General features: G+C 34.1%; 1 protein-coding gene across 6 annotated transcripts in view; it reads right to left on the bottom strand.

Annotated features, from left to right (window-relative positions):
* The window catches only part of LOC148598386 (diacylglycerol kinase theta-like), a 35,729-nt gene extending 18,959 nt beyond the window's left edge, over positions 1-16,770 (bottom strand). For 4 of the 6 annotated variants that reach the window (XM_088561780.1, XM_088561778.1, XM_088561779.1 and 1 more), the window contains exons 1-8: positions 16,412-16,769; positions 12,388-12,467; positions 10,295-10,397; positions 9,943-10,025; positions 8,550-8,678; positions 7,622-7,766; positions 4,669-4,776; positions 723-851 (exon numbers count right to left, since the gene is read on the bottom strand). In XM_088561780.1, the coding sequence (XP_088417906.1) occupies positions 723-851; positions 4,669-4,776; positions 7,622-7,766; positions 8,550-8,678; positions 9,943-10,025; positions 10,295-10,397; positions 12,388-12,467; positions 16,412-16,577 (943 nt within the window). In that variant the 5' untranslated portion in view covers positions 16,578-16,769. Of the gene's footprint in view, positions 1-722; positions 852-4,668; positions 4,777-7,621; positions 7,767-8,549; positions 8,679-9,942; positions 10,026-10,294; positions 10,398-12,387; positions 12,468-16,411 lie in introns of all 6 variants that reach the window. The other 2 variants (XM_088561782.1, XM_088561781.1) reach the window with 2 other exon arrangements.
* Positions 16,771-20,650: the final 3,880 nt, after the last annotated feature.

The raw sequence follows: 20,650 nt of genomic DNA on the forward strand, positions 1-20,650 counted from the left end.
CCTCCATTTCCTATTTATCATAGAATGGTAACGTTTTACCATTACAAGTAATGTGTGCAGGATTTTTAAAGAATTTTAAAAATTACAAAATGGCATTAATAAAATGCAGGCAATACTTTCTTAATTTGTAGTAAGCAAAATCGCCTTGACAGTTATTTAAATAATCAAACACATGGAAATAGTCATAATAACATTATTCTGAATGTTTTTTATGGAAATATACATGTTCTACCACACGAACATCCGTGTTCATCTCATAAGTTTATACTTGTACATTTGTTTGACCAAAAAAAAAAACTAATGTTAGCCTTTAGTATTGGTGTAAAAATTGTGTTAAAAAATGTATATCACACAGAAAATTAAGATAGGGATGTTTCTTGTATTCAAATTTGACATGCTTCAAAGCTCTTTAGAACACAGCCATGGTGAAAAAAGTGATGAACACATGACCAACATTTATTGCAACTCATAGGCTGTGTCTATTAATAAATATGAAGAAACTAGTCCTGTTAGAATCGAAATAAATGACAGAAACTCCATTTTATCATTGTTTTACCAGGGAAGGCCATTTATGTAGCAATTTAACAATTAGACGTAAATGGCCAACCTGCAGAAAAAAAATGATAAAATGGAGTTTCTGTGATTTATTTCTAACCCAAATGAACTCAACTTCCAGTATTCAAATTTACCATAATATAAGCCACAAAATAAAGTAAACATACTTTCTAAGTCTTTTTCTTTATCTTTACATTCCTTGTCCTTTGGCGACTTTGAGGCTTGAGAGACACGCTCGTCATCATCATTTTTTGATTCACCACTAGAGGGCCATTCTTCTGAGTATGTTCTTCCTACTGTGAGAACAAAACATGGATGTATACATTACAAATCACCTGTTTTAGAAAAAGTAAGAAAAAACAGCAACTAGAAATAATTATGGTGAACCTTTAACTTAAAACAACTGTTATCACAGAGATATGTTACACATGGAAGCTGTTATTTAAAACTTGATTGATGGTGACGGTTTTACTCATTGCATATATTATGAACAATATATAATATCAATTCAACCGTTTGACAGCACCAAAAGAGAACAGATTCCTCAGGTATAGTTTATTGTTTGCATATATAACTGTGACTTAGTGATAATCTATAAGTCAATGCACCATGATTGCGGGGGCATATGCACAAAATAATTACAGATCATGATGTAGAGTAATGCAAACCTTGGTCTTGTCAGGCGAGACAAGAACATTTGCACTACCTATGACAACTCTATAAGGTGCTCAAATAGTAAGGGTTGACCTTCGACCTTTAATTTAATCTGGTCAAGGCTCCCTTATTCTGAAATTTAACTCCGATCAAAGAGATTTTTCTTGCCCGTTACACATGGAGGCTATTTTTAAAAACATGATTGATGGCAACATTGTTACTACTTGTAATTTTCTTATATGATGGACAATTTATAATATCAATACAATTATTTCAAACCACCAATAAGGACAGATTCTTCAGGTTTAGTTTACTGTTTGCATATATATATATATGGAACAGATGAAGTGATGTTTCAGTAACGTAAAATTTTCAAAGTCAGCAGAGCATGACTTTTGGGGCATGTGCATAAAATGGATACAGAAGTGTGGTATAGTGATGCTTATGCAACTGCATACCAAATATAACTGACCTAGCATAAATGGTTCATATTGAACTGACCTAATCAGAAAATTAAGTGAAATTCAAAATTTCTGAGTCAACAGACTGGATACACATTTGAGGTTGCGTGGTGCTAACTTAACATGGATCCGATGCCTGAAAAGTAATACTTTATCTCCCCTTTCGCAACACATATTGCAGGTGAGACAGAACTAAATTATAAAATGCTTTTGGTATGTCAAATCAACCTTTTGACACAAACATTAAAAAAGCAATTTATCTTAGGAAGAAACTTTCCCTAAAAATTTAAATATATTGCTATGTTGTAAGGGAGGTAACTCAAGTGAATATTAATAGCAAATTTTATCAAGATTAAGCTTTTTTACTGGTCATAAACCTAATATTTTGATGTTTAAGACATATGTATTATATCAAATTCATCTTATGTCATAGCTGAAAGCAAAGTTGCAAACTTAGCATGTACATCTACACATAATACATGCCTCACCCCAAGTTAAACTAGGATTGTGAGTTACATCACAAATCGCCAAAAAGGTAAACCATTATGTTGAAAATCCTTTGAAAGTTTGGGGCAATAACTATACTGGTTTCTGCACATCAACATATGATGATAAACCTTTACGCAAAGTTTCATCAAAATCAACAGAACATATAAGGAGGCGTAGTGCTTACAAGGTACACAGATGGACAAACAGACAGTTCCTGTAAGTCTTCTCTGTCTTTATAATCCTACATTGTATTATGATTTAGAAAAATTGACAGACAAATACAATGAAAACTGTCTGACACCTTCTGACACCAGTCTAAACCAGACATCTTCAGACACCCTTCTGATGCCAGTCTAAACCAGACATCTTCCGACACGCTTCTGATGCCAGTCTAAACCAAACATCTTCTGACACCCTTCTGATGCCAGTCTAAACCAGACATCTTCTGACAACAGTCTAAACCAGATGTCTTCAGACACCATTCTATGGCCAGTCTAAACCAGACATCTTTCGACATCTTTCAGACTCAAGTCTAAACCAGACATCTTCCGACGTCCTCCTAATGCCAGTCTAAACCAGACATCTTCCGATACCCCTACAATGCCTGTCTAAACCAGACATCTTCCAATACCCCTACAATGCCTGTCTAAACCAGACATCTTCAGACACCCTTCTGACACCAGTGTAAACCAGATATCTTCAGACACCTTTCTGATGCAAGTCTAAACCAGACATCTTCAGACACCCTTCTGACACAAGTGTAAACAGGACATCTTCTGACACCAGTCTAAACCAGACGTCTTCAGAAATTCTTTTCTATCAATGTCTATAAGATTTAAACCCCGTAAACTGATCACCTGCCTCTGCGGAATAAAACCTACAGTCTGAAACGGTTCACTTCAGACAGGTTTGACTGTACGTATATAATACCTGACCGTACATGTATAAGTACAGTCAAACCTGACTACATGTATAGGTACAGTCAACCATGACCATACATGGTCATGGTTGACTGTACCTATACATGGTCATGGTTGACTGTACCTATACATGTAGTCAGGTTTGACTGTACTTATACATGTACGGTCATTGACATTTTACACAGCTCATTAACCTTAGTATTTATTGTATGCAACTGAATCACAGAAAAGAAAGACAGCAATAAACATGTATAAAATTAGTCAAAATGCTTAAAATAAATAGAACATAGCACAGAAATAGTTCTCAGGTTTTCATGAACACTTTTCACTTCTCAAATTCAAGAAAATTTGTATTGTACATTTTTACCATCCCTTTTTCTCAAGATGTCAGTCCAGAAGAAATATGAAATTTGAGAACCAACTTATTTTTGTGAGTGATTTATTAATATAATTAATTGGAAAGTGTAAAAAACCAAAACATGATCACGAGTGCTGAAGATCGCATAGAATTAAAGAGTGCGTGTGGAACATGTTCCTCACAGAATTTAAATCTTATTGTGTTCTTGGTACAAGCGATTATTTAGGATAATCAATTGGAAAGAGTGAATAACCAAAATATGATCACGAGTGCTGAATAACGCCTGGATTACAGGATTACATTCTTTTGATTACCGCTAGAACCTTGGTTCCCTTAGTTAACCTTTAACGAGTGTGCAGAACTTTATCCGCACACGAGTTAGATATTTATGCGTTCTTGGCAAGTATGATCATATTTTGGTTATTCACGACAACCAACTGATTACCTTGTTTATCGTATAGATTTTCTCCATTATTGATTGTTCTTTTCCAACATAAATTTTAAATTTTGTGAACGGCCCATTGATATTTTGTGGAGTTTTGGCAGGAAAAAGTTGAAGAGTCAAATTACTTAATGTATTTCACAGTGTGAATTATTAAAAATTTGTACTCTGGGAAAATCCCTGCTATCTATACAATAATTTAGCTTACTAAGTAATCAAGAAAAAAATCATGAAAATAAATCACTGCTAATGAGACTCTTCATTATGGTATACTAATATTCCCATTCTAAGCTGGTGATTAAATTTCTGTGAGAAGTTTCTCGCCATTTTACATTTTCCCACTTTTCTGTAGATTTAAAGGGAGAAACCACATTTCCTTCAGCCTATTCCCAATTTAAACTGTTTCTCCACTCCCTATAGTAAATTTAGGATTTTTAACATGCTTGATAAAGCTAGCATGTTAAAAATCTTAATTTTATCATCTCGAGTGGGGAAAAAATTTGAACCACTCATTACTGTAGGCGAAAAAAAGTGTATATTTTAAAACAGTGTTAATTGAGGAAATAATAATATTGAAATTGAATGAATATCCTGAAATGCTAAAATAAGTTGGTATACAGTATTTTGAAGCATCTCCATAAAGAAAGCCTGAAAACCTGAGAACAACTTTGAGTGGCCTAGGTGTTACAACATAACAGTGTGGGAAAAAAACAAATAATTGAAACATGCTAAAATAATTAAACATATCAAACAAAAGAATAAAGTAAAATAATACAAACTGAAAACTACCACTTTTTGAGAACCGTGAAAATAGGTTAGAGCCAGACTCCCAAAATCTCTCAAAATAGGACGGTTCCAAAACCTTGTCGATATGTGATTGAACTGCATGCATTTTTTCTACAAATATACAACAGAAATATGTGATTCAAACACAAGTACAGAGAACATGACGTATCTTCCATTTTATCAGTATGGTGGCAGCCGTGACTAAGGCAATATATATCAATTTATTGATAAGTTTGAAAGAACTTTCGTAGCTTTATGAAATAACGCTAGCTCTTCAAATTTTTAAACTTCTGAGTCATTTTCACAACAGCGAAAAAGTACTTGATTGAGAATTTAAATTAATTGTTTTAAAGACCCATAAAAATGGTATCTCATAAGTAATACTACCTCCACAATACCTATAATGAAACCTCAATGAATGAATGTACATCAAACCTGTCTAAAGTGACCTTCCAAGGCAAAAAAAATCATAATCACATAAGACATGTAGTCTTTATATACAGGTAAATTTAATACAGAATGAAATACATAGGGATATTTTCATCATAGTATTTCAAGACAGGTTATTGCTGAATACAGGTGGTCACTAAAACAGGTTTGACTGTACTAATCACAAATACATATGGAATTTTCATCTGAAGTAATTCAGTCTTCATTAAAATTAGTCACTTTTTAAAACAGCCACCAGCACTTCAAAGAAATGGAAAAAACTGTCACAAAACATTCACATTCATGGATGTGGAAACAAAGTCAAACAACATGAAAATAGAACATAAAAGTATTCTTCAACTTCATAGGAAGGTCAAACATACAAGTCTTTGTACGAATCATGCAATGATTGAAATATGGTCAGAAAAATACATCACTTCGTAACTTTGTCAATAATTTCTTCTATCTATACCATCAAAAGCAAAAAATAAAGACCAAATTTGTATTATTATTTTTTTTTATTTTATGTTAAACTATCATTGAAATGAAGTACAAATGAACAATACAGTGACAGCTAACTCTTTTCTTCCTTTGATTTTTTTTCCTTTTAACAAAAAATACCAGAATTTCCTCAGAAAGGTGGTACTGGTAAATTGATAGACAATATGTAGTTGTACCATTGCATCTGGGCATTTTTGAAATTCATGATAAACATTGATCAAATTTTGCCTGATTCTATCAATGACTTGTATTTAACCAATAAATATTAAGTACCTGCTTTACTTACTTCCAACTTTCAAATATATTTTACAATATATGCAAACATGGCCTTACTTGCTGGACTAACTACACATATTCTTTTTCAGAAATAAGGTATTTAATTTTTCCCACAATTTTGGTGTTGATTTTTAACGTACATCATTTTTAGCTTTTCTACATACGACTAATTGCCTGGCCTTGTTCTGAATGCTAGTAAAATTCATCCTAACCTCTGCGGCCTTTACTTTCTTATTAAAAAAAATGGTTGCTCCCATCTTTCCCTTCTTAAAAAAACAAATGGTTGTTCCCAAACAAGTTATCCTTCGAAATTGTTTTACGAAGTGCTTAAAAGCAGTTTTGCTTAAAACAAAGTAAATCAATGGTTCCACAGATTTCAGTTCAGACAGGAAGCAGTGGGTTTGAATACACTGCTTGCATTTGCAATATAATCATCTACAAGTGAACTATTAAAAGCAGTAAATGTATATAAAAATAAATACATGATTTTTTGGGGCCCTTTAATTTGGTAGTTAGTGAAAAGAAAGAAATTACATGTGGCTGGAAATACTTGGTATGCTATTTCACTAATACCACTAAATTCTGTTAATCTTTTTCAAAAGTTAAAATGGGAATAAATAAAGTGCACTGCAGGGCATAGCTTGATCCTTCCTTTAGTGGAACATTTCCATAAAGACCCTCAATTTACTTTAAAGACACTAATTGGTTAAGGACAATAATGCCATACAACTATTCAACTGGATTATTTTTGTGGTCATATATAAATATAGGCAATGATGCACCCTCTAAAAAGAGGGAGAGCATGAGAACCATAAAATAATTTTTATTTGGCCTAAAGGTACCTTATTGATGCATGATAATATATTCATTCAAAGAGGTTACAATTTATAAAAAACATTCAAACAACACACAATATAAGGCAAACATTCTAAGACAATGAAAGCATGCATTTCCATACAATCTTCATTTACCTGGGATTGCTAAAATAACACATGTAATAATAACTGATTAAAAAGGTTCTTTCCCTATTTTTACTTCAAGCACTAGTGTCAAATAGCCTCATAGTCAGATTTCATGTAAAGGTGAAATGATTGATAACTAGTTTTAAGATTGGTAGATTTAATGAGTCTAAGTACATGTAGCTGTCTTTGAAAGAATTATATAAAATCTGAATATAAGAATCATTTGAAAAAAAAACATATACTTTCATTTTTGACTGTTGTAAGCTAAACTCATTTAATTGATGACCAGTGATTTTTCCAAGGACACCATCATGTAAAACATATTAGAACTGAAGGTTATAATAGAATGAAAGAACAAAATTAAGAGTTACCTCCCTTCATGAGAAAATGTTCGTGAATTTTGGTGACTTTTTCCTGCCACTAGGAGAAAGTTATGTTAAACCTATGGTGAATCTCAATATCCAAAAGCATTCTGAACATGATGTTAAAAACTTTTGACTCAAAATTACCCCTGCACGATTCTTAGGTAGACAGCTACTTAATTGTAGATAGTTTCAGTTCTTTATATGAAATGCTTGATGTACAATTTTGAGATATTTGTAGATAATTTTGGTTCTTTATATGAAATGTACAATTTTGGGATGTTTTTTAGGCTTTTTTTTTTTTTTTTTGATTTTTACAGAAGTAATTGTATTTTGTCACATCACTACTTATCCAATTGGATTTAAACTCAATTTTAGTACAGAACTTATCATCCTACTACAGGGAAACATAGATGTATTACTTACTGTCTCCCCTTCGGTTGATCCCCAGAATGGTTTCCATGGGAACATCCATTCGAGGAATGGTTAAACAGTTTGGAGGAAGCATGATTTCCCGCATACTACCAAAGTTACATTCTGTTGGCAGGAGTCGGTGGCAGCTAGCATGGGCCTAATGTAAAATAAATTTTAATCATTAAATAATTCTCAATAGTTTGGATTATTGGCCGGTCAACAAATAAATTACAATGTTTATAACAGATTGAAATTGAGAAGTAACGATTTCAATACATTTCTAGAAAAAGCATCTTGGTGATTTAAACTGCTTTGCAGGTATCATCCTGCTCTACCATAAAGAAAAATCCTATTTTTTGCCATGGAACCTCTGCAGAACTCAAAATTTGTTCTTAATCTGCTTGGAGAATATCGTTGAAAGTACTTCCACTCTTTTCAATTCACTATAAGTATTTCAGGTTGGCATCCACTTTATCAGTTGCAGACTGATGCACAGTATCAGAAGCAAGATTTGAAGTGATCATTCACATTTCCGGCAACAATTGAGCTGACCATTCACATCCCAGGCAACATCAAAAGTGACCATTCAAACCTCAGGCAACTTTAAGGCTGACTATCTGTAACATCTTGGGCAAAAAGAATTGATCATTCACATCTCAGGCAACATTATCCAGCTGACCTATCTTATCTCCACACCATTCAAATCCCAGGCACCATCAGATATGATCACTCAAAACTACAGCAACATTAATGCTAACTTACCATATCTCTAAACTATTCATGTTCCTGACAACATAAAGAATGACTATTCACACCTTAGGCAAAATTAGAGCTGAATTACTGTACTCCGCACCATTTACATATCAGGCAATATTTGAGCTGACCAACTGATGGTGAAATAAGAACTGACATACCTCAAGCAACATATGAACAGACTTACCGTAACTCCACACCATTCACATCGCATTCCTGACAGACATTCAGAGGACCAGCATGTCTTCTTACAAGCAAGACATTTAGAGTTAGCTGGAAGGTTTCCTTCTCTCCAGTGATGGAACTGTGCCGCATTCTAGTGAGAAAAAAAGAAGAAGAAATTGTCATAAAAGGAGATTCCTCATTAAATTGGGTATGAAATTAGTTTTTGTTTGTTTGTTTGTTGGGGTTTAACGTCCGAGCAGCAATATTTCAGCTATATTCAGACGATGAACATGAAATGGATGATAAAATGAACATGAAATGAAAAAAAAAGGATGGGACACAAGGACAATAGGGTCGACAAATTTGGATTGCCACTGGAAAAAGGGGGGGGATGGGTAAGGTCGGGCAATTTAGCCTCCTGTGGCGGAGCGCAAAGGTTCCTACTCCTATCGAATACCACAGCAGGGTTCTTTAACGTGCAAGGAACGTGGCATCTTTCCCAACACGGTGCATCACTATGGTTTGCGGTCAGGTTTTCCGTATTATAGCCTGACAACCCCAGCATGTAACACGCCAGGGGTACCCCATTCCACCACCTGGGGCACACATCCCAGTTGCTCTGTGGGCAGAGCGCCTAGCCCCCGGCTAGGTTTCTGAGCACTATTTAGTCGCCTTATACGACAAGCTTAGCGCTGCTGCAGGCCTATTCTTTTAACATCCGGACCGGGTATGATATTAGCAGGAGCCCACTTGACAAAGGCCCCTAGTATTTGGTGTAGGCTTAAGAACTGTATTGGCTACCAAAGTTTAAGTTGTGGTCTATTAAGCTAAAATTTTAGATTATGTGTTAATAACAGATAACCTTCTTGAAAATATTAAGGTTTTGATGTTTTCAAAACATTTTCTTCTCAGTGAAAAAAACTTAAAAGGAAAGCATAATGGCTACGTTATTGTGTTATGGGTTTTTATAAGAATTAGCATTCACATCTTTCAAGTAAAGTCAGGTATAGTTTCGAGTGTTGAGCTTTTTTCATATCACATCCAATAAAAAGTACTTTTTCCAAGCTATAATGTTTTATATAATAGTTGTCTTAGGGATATTAATGTATGCCGATGGAAAAACTTCTAGGAATGGAGCATCAGCAATGTCCGATGCTATGAAACAAGAATTGCTCATATTGTTCTATCAGAAGTGACGTATTTTGGATATGATAATTTTTGACCCAGACGGACAGGAAGTGTCATACGAAGCTCCACACATTTCTCTTTGTGATATTGCTCATAATAAAAAGATTAATAGAGGAAAAACAGTCCTGCCCCACATAAGCATAGCCTAAAATCATATTAAGATTTACTATAAACATGTAAGTTACCAAAATAGTTAAAGTTAAACCTAAGTTAAGTGTAATTCATACCTTATGTGGACCATAGGTAGCACATTCTTTACAATCACTCACACAGAAATCCTGGCAGTCCTCATGTGCATAATATTCACAAACTACAATCACAACAGAATAGTCAATAAGTTCATGGAAAATGAAGTCATCTGTATATCAAATTAATTGAACAGGAAAGATAAATATAAATATAAATTGTTGCAAATACAATGTATGTTCATTAATTATGGTATACATGTTTTTGAAGGTCGACAGGGAAAAATACCGTCGTTCGGGTTATGGGAAACTAAGAATTTTTTTAGGCCTTAGTAGAGCAATGATTAAAATTTTGCGAGCTTTTTCACATACAGGTACTGAAAAGGATACTTACTTTCACATCGAATAGCTTGACTATCTTCTAACCTCCGTCGACAAACGTTACAGAATTTCCTTTTAAAGTGACTTGGCTCTGACCAACAGTGAGCTACTGGATTCTGCAAAATATCATAAAGTAAGACTTTTCAAATACAAGTTAACACACATCACATAATTCACACATTACACATTATAAATAAATACCATCTTGAAGTGGTGGGGTGGTTGTGTAGTCAGTTACATTTAAACAAAAAATTGCAAGTGTTAAATTTGTAGCAAGATCTGACATCACACTGCTACTTTCAGTTTTGACATGTTTACTTAAGAGTAACTCTACTGGTCTTAAGGAAGTACACCTAGGGTAAGGGACATAACTATTAAAAATCACTGGAACATTTGTATTCAGCATTTTATATCAATGTCATGTAAGCATCAAAGTAACTTAGATTGATTTCATTCTGTGTCATATGAAAGCTTGATAGCCTTTGATGAAATTGAATATGATACAAACATATCATTGACTTCATAAGTTATGTCCCTTACGGTACGAGAACACAATTCCCCTTGGTTTTCGTTATATACGAATATAGTTCCAACTTTGGTAGTAGGTACCTTCCACATTTTTTTATATTTTTACTGGAAACTTATTTGCTGAAGTTTTGCCTCTAATTGGTAGAAAATAGGTTAAAATTACATGGGATTTTTTTCATTAATCAATTCTGACTAAAAGTTGTGATTTGGTTCAGTGAAAGAAGGTTAAAATTTAGGACTTTTAACTCAGTTCATTTGTCATGTTTACCCCATCTCCGAGTTATATGTATTAATTTCAGAAAATGAAGGTAAAATTTTCTACAATTTATATATAAAATCCTGTTTGTACATATCTTTAGGCCAGAGAAGTTTTATTCAGTTTGCACTGATGGAATTTTTTTAATCTGCTCAAATGTGTATATTGAAATGCACCTGAAAATTAAATGTGGTCTCGTGCCTTATCCTAGGTCTACCTCCTTAAATTCAGAAGGTTTCAATAAAAACACATCTTTAGATCATGCAAAATGAGTTTAAAGGTTTTTTTAAGATCTACCATCAATTGACAATCACGGTTGCAAAACACTTCCCTACAATAAAAGGATTAAAGGGGGGACAACTCAAATAGTCAACAATACTTGTACTGGAATGCAAATTTAAACCCCAGAATAGTGATGATTTGTGCCCCAAAAACAGTTAAACAATTACATTATCATGACTAGTATTTTTAAATAATTTTCTATGAACTATTGATACCACAGGTTTTATCGACCACCTATATTCAGCAATAACCTGTCAAAAGAATATGATTAGAATATCCCTATGTAGTGAATTCCTTGTAAAATTAAGCTGTACATGAATATAAAGACAACCTATCTCTTGACCATTTTGTTCTCCCCTGGAAGGTCACTTCAGACAGGTTCGTCAGTAGTTCTTTGGATATGGAAATAATTGAGATACCTGACCAATGAAAGTCATAGCACCGACCAACTATAACAGGAGACTCGAATTGTGGGAAACTTTATTTGAATTTCTTGGAACTTCAAAGAAACTAGTGTGATCCACATGATGAGGTGTACATGAAAATTAGGAACATAAAATACCCCTCCCACGTATCAAATAATTCCATTTTCCACTATTTAAGCATTTTCTATCAAAAAAAAGCAACAGTGTCATAAGCTACAGAACTCAAGACAGTGATGAGAGTCAGTCTTAGTGTCAGACCCACCGTCAGAACTAAAAATATAGTTCCAGAACTGATACTTTTGTTTTGAGTTTAGAGACCGGGAAAATCATGTTTGAACCACTTTAGTGATCTGGATGTTCTGCATACATGAATTCAAAGTTGTAATTCTTACCCCAAATTGGTCTTTAATAACCTTTATACATCAGAGAAACAATGTAATTTTATTTGTGATGTCAACTTAATCTTTCAGTTGAAAGAATTTTCAGTATCAAACGAACAGGAAAATATATAATTTTCATCAATGGTCTCCACAGGACTGAATATATAGATTGTCTTTCAGAACTTTGCAAAAACCGCGGGATACAGATCATGTTTATTGTGTCCATTAAACTCACCTTGATTAAATTTGTAGCAATACTTGAACATGGAGAAACAACCGTCTTCAAACATCTCTCATGGACAACGAAATTACATACTGAAATATAGAGAATAATATTATCAGGTTAAGTTCTTTTATATGAACAAAATGTACATTGATGACTAGGTCAAAACATGTTATATGTTAATTACTGCGAAAGTACTTTAATTCGTGGAAACCAATTTTCGTGGATTAGAGAAAAAAAACAAATTTGTGGGTCACATCAATGGGATTCTCCTTTTGTTGGGAACTAAATTTTGAGGTTTACCTTACCTACGAAAACCAAGAAAAGTTGTGCCTGAATAGGGCTACAGATGACATTGATCCAAAGTATGCCACATCTATACAAAGCATAGTACTTTCATATACATGTACTGGCACTTGGCACGGTTACATTGCTGATCTTAAAACACTAAAAGAATAAAAAGGGGATCACATTGAAGATTTAATTCTGGTGTGAACTATCTAAATTGAACCCTGAAGAAAACAAAAAACTCTGACTACTTCAAACTTCTGCTGGCACCCCTCAATTTTAAGTGCAATGTATTATCATCCTGTATAAACCAGACATCTGTCCTGACAGAATACATATTTCAGTTAACTGGGGTTCACTTTAGACAGGTTTCACTTAAATTACATAGTAGTTGTTGTCTTGGAGGAATTTTGCAACATCCCAGTTTTTACTGATAAGATAGAAATGTTGAAATAACAGCCACAAGATCACACTTCATATAGGTATAAAAAGAATGTGTAAATATCATTTAAAAGAGATGTCCCTGGGGAGGGTTTCAGTAGAACTTCTTATCCCATTAATTTCAACTTTAACTCAAATTCAATTATTCAAGTTCAAATTCAGATATAATGTGAATGTATGGTGTTAATTTCAGTCCAAATCAGAAAGTGTCACACGATTTCATTGTTGACAGATATATTATTATTTAGCTGAAAAAAAAATTCTGTAAGAAACTTCACAGAGAAAAAGTATGAATTGCTGAAAAATAAGCTGCATTGTATGTATATAAAGCCATATTTCATCAGTACATCACATACCAATCTTGTCACCGGAAATCCCATGCTTTATTATATGATCAGATGGGCATTTGAAATGTTACTACTTTACTCTTAACCACTTAAAGGCCATTGACAAAATACTTTTTACATTTCCTGAACGAGCCAGTTTACTATCATTTTATCTTCCTAGTTCAATTAGTATCAACAATTCTTGGCAACAAATATTTCATTCATTATAACACTGACACATGTTTCCATGGAATTTTTACACCCACTTGAAGAGTAGGAATTAGAGAGGGTTCTACATGTACATTTCATACATTGTAATTTGGCTCAATGGGATTTATGTTCATAATGTATCAGTGTACATTTTACATTTTATAATGATGAATGAAATATTACTCTGAGTAACTAAATTAAGGAATTTTTAAATAGACAGAGTGAAATTTTATACACTTTGTACTATGAACATTTTAACATGTGTATACTTTATAGAACAGGAAGAAGAAATGTCTAATGTATATTGTATCAGATGTGCTTAAAGTTAGATCCAACTTCAAGTTGTAAACTGTTTAATTGTTAACATTTTATATTGCAAATTTGACATCACACGCACAAATGTATAATTAACAGCTACTTCAAGGGCAATAACTCTAAAGTTTCAAAACTACTTCAAGGGCAATAACTCTTAAGTTTCAAAACTTTCCCTGAGAACTTCTTGGTCAATTATAGCCACTCCTCCTCAAATACATTATAATAATAATACATTACTTCAAGATCTTTTTTACAAAAATGAAAATAAAAATTGTAAATTCATGCAGAGATAGCATAATTCATCAGGACAAACAATCATTTTTTGCACCTTTCCCAAGTCAGGAATTTCTGGCCTCTGTATGTCTTGTTTCATTTTCACCTATAGTTTATTATTTATGTTACTTGAGTATATAGAGGCAACTCTGTATAATATTTTGGGGCCAGCTGCAGCCTACCCTGTGGTATGAGGATTTCCTCATCATTGATTGAAGACCAATGGGTGGCCTTGGGCTGACATTTTCATCACAGTGGAGTAATTTTCTCTTGGACATACATGTATACACTTGACAATAAATGAATAAACAAAAGTCTGAGGAATCAGGATATAGATTAACCATTTTTGTTATACCAAACAATTCCAAGAGTATACAGGGAGGTTATATTGCTACCTCATCCTATAAATAGTGCAAAGGGCAATATGAACAAAGTCACTCTGTACGCTGATGTACTCCCAAACAGTTAGAGTGGGGAAACGCTCTTGGTCCCACATGGGGTCTGGGAGTAGGCCAGAGCATCAACACAGCAGCCCAGCCTCTAGTATGACATTCTCTGAGTTCTACGGTCAGGTATCCCGAAGGGTGTGCTCTGCTACCTTCTACTACTAACTGGCATTACTAACAGAATCCCCGTAAAGGGCAGTCATGCGAGATCCATAAGGAAAGTCAAGACCATAAAAACCCCCAATCATCATTTGAACAAAGTGAAGAGTCTATGGCCTAAACTCTCCTCTGAAACAGAAGCCTACTCTTAGAAAAATGTAGCTTGCATCTTCCTACAACTGTCAACTACAGTTCAAACTTTTGCTAACAAAAGTAACTGTATCACAGGAGTATATATAGATGTCATCTAGAGTACTTTATTCAAACAGAATATTTGTACACTGTACATGCACTTTCATAAAATTTTGACTCCATCCCAAAAGATAAAATTTTAAAAAATCATTTTTGGGAGTAATATTACAAAAATTATGCATTATTTGTATATTACTACAATAGACCATTTTATCTGTCCTGCAAGGGATGTGGGGGTGAAAATGCAGGAGCTTGTGTGACAGACACATACAATTGTAATTCTGTGATAAAGGGCATAAGGTAGAACAAAATAATTTTCCCCATGGAAGTGTGTATTAGACATGCACAAAGACTAGTACACAGTTAAAACAAAACAGTCTACATGTATGTCATTCTTTCCTACATTAATGCCTTGTGTGTCCCTGCATTAATCTGTAGACAATGTCAACTATTTCACCATTTTATGGAAGGTTCAACAGTATTTTCAAAATTTGACATGTTATTTTAGTCATTGTTTTTGTCTTTTTTTCATGCTTAGACAACATGCTGTTGAGTAGTTATGATACATGTAATATTGTGTCATGGGTCTTGAATTCGTTTTAATGTATAAGTCTAGGAATTGGTTACTAATCTCAAATACATAAGGTATGCTAAGAGATCCTTAACATGGAGCATGAATATCTTCATCTTTGTAGTTTCTTGATAAAGATCATAACATGAATACGAATAAAGTGACAAATATTTAGTGAAAAAAATCAGTAATGGCCTGCAATGAAAATATTGTGTTACAACCTCCCCCTTTTTTCTAATGTTCTATCATAAATTAAAGAGGAGTGATTCCTTTCAACTTAAAATGATTTAACAATGAAACCATTCTGTCAATACCAATAAATCTGCCTTTAAATTATTCTAAAATGTAAAAACACTGTGAAAAAAATCACAGTTTTTATAATATTTATTCAAAATAGCTTATCACTTAATATGCAAATGTACAGTGCATTTTAAATGAGGTCACAACAGTATGTTCTTTATATTGTGTGTATAATTGCCACATTTATGCAAAAAATCCATAATGCAATTAACTACAGGGTGAAATACTGATCACACTTGAGGGGGACATTCAATGATTTGGGCAATTGTTTACAAAATTCTACAGGACACTGGAAGAGCCATTTTACATTATTTATTCCAAATACTGGTTGTGTTTACACACAAATAGACGAAAAATTTTAAATATTTTTTTGTGATTGTACACGCTCTGGGCAACGTTGCAGTTGTACCTGCGGGAAGTCATGCATGACGAGCTCATTAAAGGTGTAAAATTAATGAATCCTATGTAATTATTACAGGGAGATCAACCACCGGCTGTTCGGCGGGGGGACCTACCTTCGCATACAAAACCCTGTCCGATTAGACCCCATAGCATATCAGTACAGTGGTGACAGTATGTTGGTTTATGAAAAGTCTTCTTGATGAAAAAGTGGCCGTGTCCGGGATCGTCCGGTGTCTGCCCGCCGCCCTGTCCGCGAACCATGGTGTCAGAATCATCCATCAGCTCGGAGAAAGTCAGCCTTCACTTGCACAAAACATCCCCAATTCAACAATGTCTCGGCGAAGTAAATCGTAAATATGTGGACAGAATATATGGAAAATGTACAAAACATTTCATATTACAGCTAAGTATATTCCATTGCGTCGAATAACATGTTCATTCGGTCCAAATCGAACCATTTTCTCTCTTGTACGGAAATGAGGAGTTTGACATGAAAATGAGGCTACGTTCCGCGGAGATAGTTCTTCAAAGCCTGCGCCGGGGGATGCTGGAGTAGTTATTGATTAGCATCGATTGACAAACGTGAGAAAAAATAGAATATATTTGGATCGTGATACTCGTTTTCTTGTCAGGCTTTGTGTGTCTCTCTTGTTTTCTACCTGTAGAGAGACAAATTTCAGTTAAATGCTTTTTTACAGTTTTATCGGAAATTAAATATATACAGTATTTTTATATGTAATCAATATTTAGTACTGCATATATATATATATGATAATTCATATCTTACCCTGAATTGTTTGAATCAAATTTCGTTTAAGGGTGTCTTCTGTGACGTCCGCGCAAGACATGTTAATTTTAAGTATTCTGGACGGCATGCTGACTGGACTTGTTTTTTTTGCCTTCTTCGTTTAAAACATTCCTACTGAAAATATTATGAAGAATTTTCCCGATCGTGGCCAGACACCCTAGTTTGAACATTGGATTGAGATATGTACATCAATTGTCGGATCCTGGAGTGTTAGTGGTTGAACCAGGGCGAATCCAGGATATCAAGTTAGGGGCGTATATATACAGAAAATTTTAAAGGCCGGGCGGGCGAACCAATACAATTTTCTAAAGATTTGTAAAAAAAATTGGGACATACGCCTGATCCGCCCTACGAATCCCCACTTGTTTTAAATATAGTGACTTTCATGCACTAGCCTAAGATTTAATCCTTAAATGAAACCCCCTTTCCAAAATCTCTGGATTCATGTCGGTATAGTCTACTTTATTGGCAAAACCGTTCTATAATCTGACTCGTCCCTTAATTATAAAGTTGAAAATATTTTTAGATGTTTAATGTTAATGAAAATATTCAAAAAGCGTCTGAAATATATATTGAAAAATACTCAGAAAGCAATATACATTGCAGCTCAATGACCAATCAAACAATAAAAATATATTATTTAGCATTGTATTATAAACACTAGTGAATATAACGCTTATTTTGAGCAAACATTGGAGGCCAGGATTAGGACCTCCGGCTTTTCTATACATACATGATCTACCCATTTTTTTGCTATTTTTTGTATCCATCAGCACCATGAAAACTGATTTATTCAACGGATCATAGTTTTCCTTTCCTCGTTTGTCTACCCCGGACTTGACTTTTTATGAGCAACTCGGCGGGTGTTTCTAGAAAAACAGAGGATGCTTACCCTACCGGTGCACCTGGCCATGCTTCCAGTTTTTTAGTGGAGCCCGAGTTGCTCATTTACTTTTGTTACTTTGTATGTATGATTTTAGTTACTTTATGTTCTTTGTTGTGTTTGTCTGTTTTCCATATCTGGTCTTTGTCCCTGGATTACATTCTTTTGATTACCGCTATAACCTTGGTTCCCTTGATTACTCTTTCAATGTCATTTCTTTGAAAAATCTTCTCCTCTGACACTACTTGACCAGCTAGAACCAAACGTGGTATGAATGTTTCTTGGGGGATCCTGCATAGAACTGACATGGGGATTTTTGATTCGTCAAAAACATGGTTTTCAAAATTCGTCTGAATATAGCTGAAATATTGCTGCTCGGACGTTAAACCCCAACAAACAAAACATCCGTTACGAAAAATAGAACATAGGAGTCAAATAGTAGTGTTTCGCATATTTCTCCAAAACAGTTAAGTTTATCAAAATTCTTTTAATTGCTGAAATGATCCTCATTATAAGGCCTAGAAAAGTCTCCAAAGGATCAAAGCTGTCAAACGACTCCTTATAAGAGTTAATGCCCTTGAAATGTGATAAAAGATTTTTTTTAGCTTTCAGCCGATATTTTAAAAACTATGATAGACAGAAAGAAACTTTTAATCAGTAAAATGATCCTTATGATAAGTCCTACCAAAGACTTCTTGAGTCAAAATTGTTGGACAACTTCTTGTTAAATGTACTGCCCTTGAAAAGCAAAATTCAACCAGGTGAGTGATTTAGGCTCCTGGGAGCCTCTTGTTCAATGTTTTTACCTATTTTTAACGTTATTACTTTCAAAAATCTGAAACTACTAGACCAATTTAAACCAAACATGGTATGAATGTTCCTTAGGGTGCTCTGCATAGAACTGACGTGGGGATTTTTAATCCGTCGAACAGCATGGCTGTCGTTACTAAATATAGAACATAGGGGTCAGACAGAGGTTTTCCCATATATCTCCAAAACTGTTAGATTAGCAAAATTTCGACCGGGTAAAAGTGTTCAGCTTGATGAGATCTATCTCCAGTCAAATTAATGTTCTCATCTGTCAAGCCATATTTGAGTAATTGACCTTTTTCGACGTTTTTCCCTATTTTTAATGTTATTTCTTTCAAAAAGCTTCTCCTAAGAAACTACAAGACCAATTAGAACTAAACTTTGCATTAATATTTCCTAGGGTATTCTGCAGAAATCGATAGTGGGGATTTTGATCCGTCGAAAAACATGGCCGCTGTTACTAAAAATAGAACAAGGGTCAGTCAGAAGTTTTTTTTCCTCCAAAACCGATAGGTTTAGCCAAATGCTTTCAATTACTGAAATGGTCCTTTTTATAAGGTCCACAAAAGTCTGTTTGGATCAAAGATGTCAGAAGACTTTTGTTAGAGTATTTGCCCTTGAAAGGCGAAAAATAATGCTTTTAGCTGTTTCAGGCAACATCTTTAAAACCATAATAGATAAAAAGAAACTTTCAATTCATGAAATGATCCTTGTAATATGTACTATCAAAATCAAAAAGTCCACTGGAATTGTATTTACCCATTATATTTCTATGCTGATAGTTTTTATGGTATTATTATTCTTTTATATGTTATGAGCTAGCTTTCAGTAACTGTGAGCGTTTTTTTTTTAAGTGGATTTCTCATTTTGTCTATAATTATGCTATATGTTGAGGAATTGGATGTATCATTGAGTGAATTTGTTTGGTGTGTTTGATGTTTATTTTTGATCTTACATTAAAGGGTGAGGGGTGATTAAAACCTTATAAAAATAGTTTAACCCCACCGCATACATGCGCCTGTCCACGGTCAGATGTTGACCATTAATATGTCTTAGTGTCATTATTTACTTTTTAGTTTATTTCAAAGAAGTGTCATCGTTCTGTTCCCGTGAATTTTATGACTTTTGTTGTCGGATCCTTTCAGAGCTTACTTATAAATATGTGTTTACACTTGTTGAAGACCTTTTGGTGCAGTACCTCTGAAAGTATTTTACTTTTTTTTGTATTTAGGTTCATTTATTGCGTTTCACCATATCCGTTACTGATTTTGGTCTGGCACTGTCAAAGTCAAGAAATATTTCCCATAATTTAAGAGTCTGAATAAATTGGTTTAAAAAATGGATGTGGTTACCTACATGTATACCTACCTAGAATATGTCACCATTTCGAGCCTTATGATATTTATTGTGAATTTAGCATGAAGTTTGAGCCGTATGGAATGCTGTTATATCTCCGTGAAAATCAATAGAATGGAAGTAATTTTTGTACTAAGAATTTCAAAATACTGTGTCTTATTCGTAACAGGGTAAAGATATATGGAAATGTCTACAATGTATATCTGCATTATTCCATATAGAGAGTACGTAATACAGGTGTATTTAAAATCTTAAAAAGAGTAACAACAAAAAAGGGTAATTACGGAAGCATCATGATTGTTTTTTTATTGGATAATTGGTATCAACCCTTCTTACATTGCAAAGGGCGTGTTTATTGGGAGAGTTCCGAGTGTTGACCGCGACATCCCCTTTTTGTTTGAAAATTTTGTAAGGCTGGAATCCCCCTTTTCACAATGTTCTGGATCTGAGCCCCACCTTTGTTTTAAATTTCTAGATCCGCCCTGCATTGTCAGG

This window comes from Perna viridis, chromosome 14 (genome assembly GCF_037379345.1).
Source record: "Perna viridis isolate PV_CMFRI_1.1 ecotype Kerala chromosome 14, ASM3737934v1, whole genome shotgun sequence".
NCBI classification, from domain to species: Eukaryota; Metazoa; Mollusca; class Bivalvia; order Mytilida; family Mytilidae; genus Perna; species Perna viridis.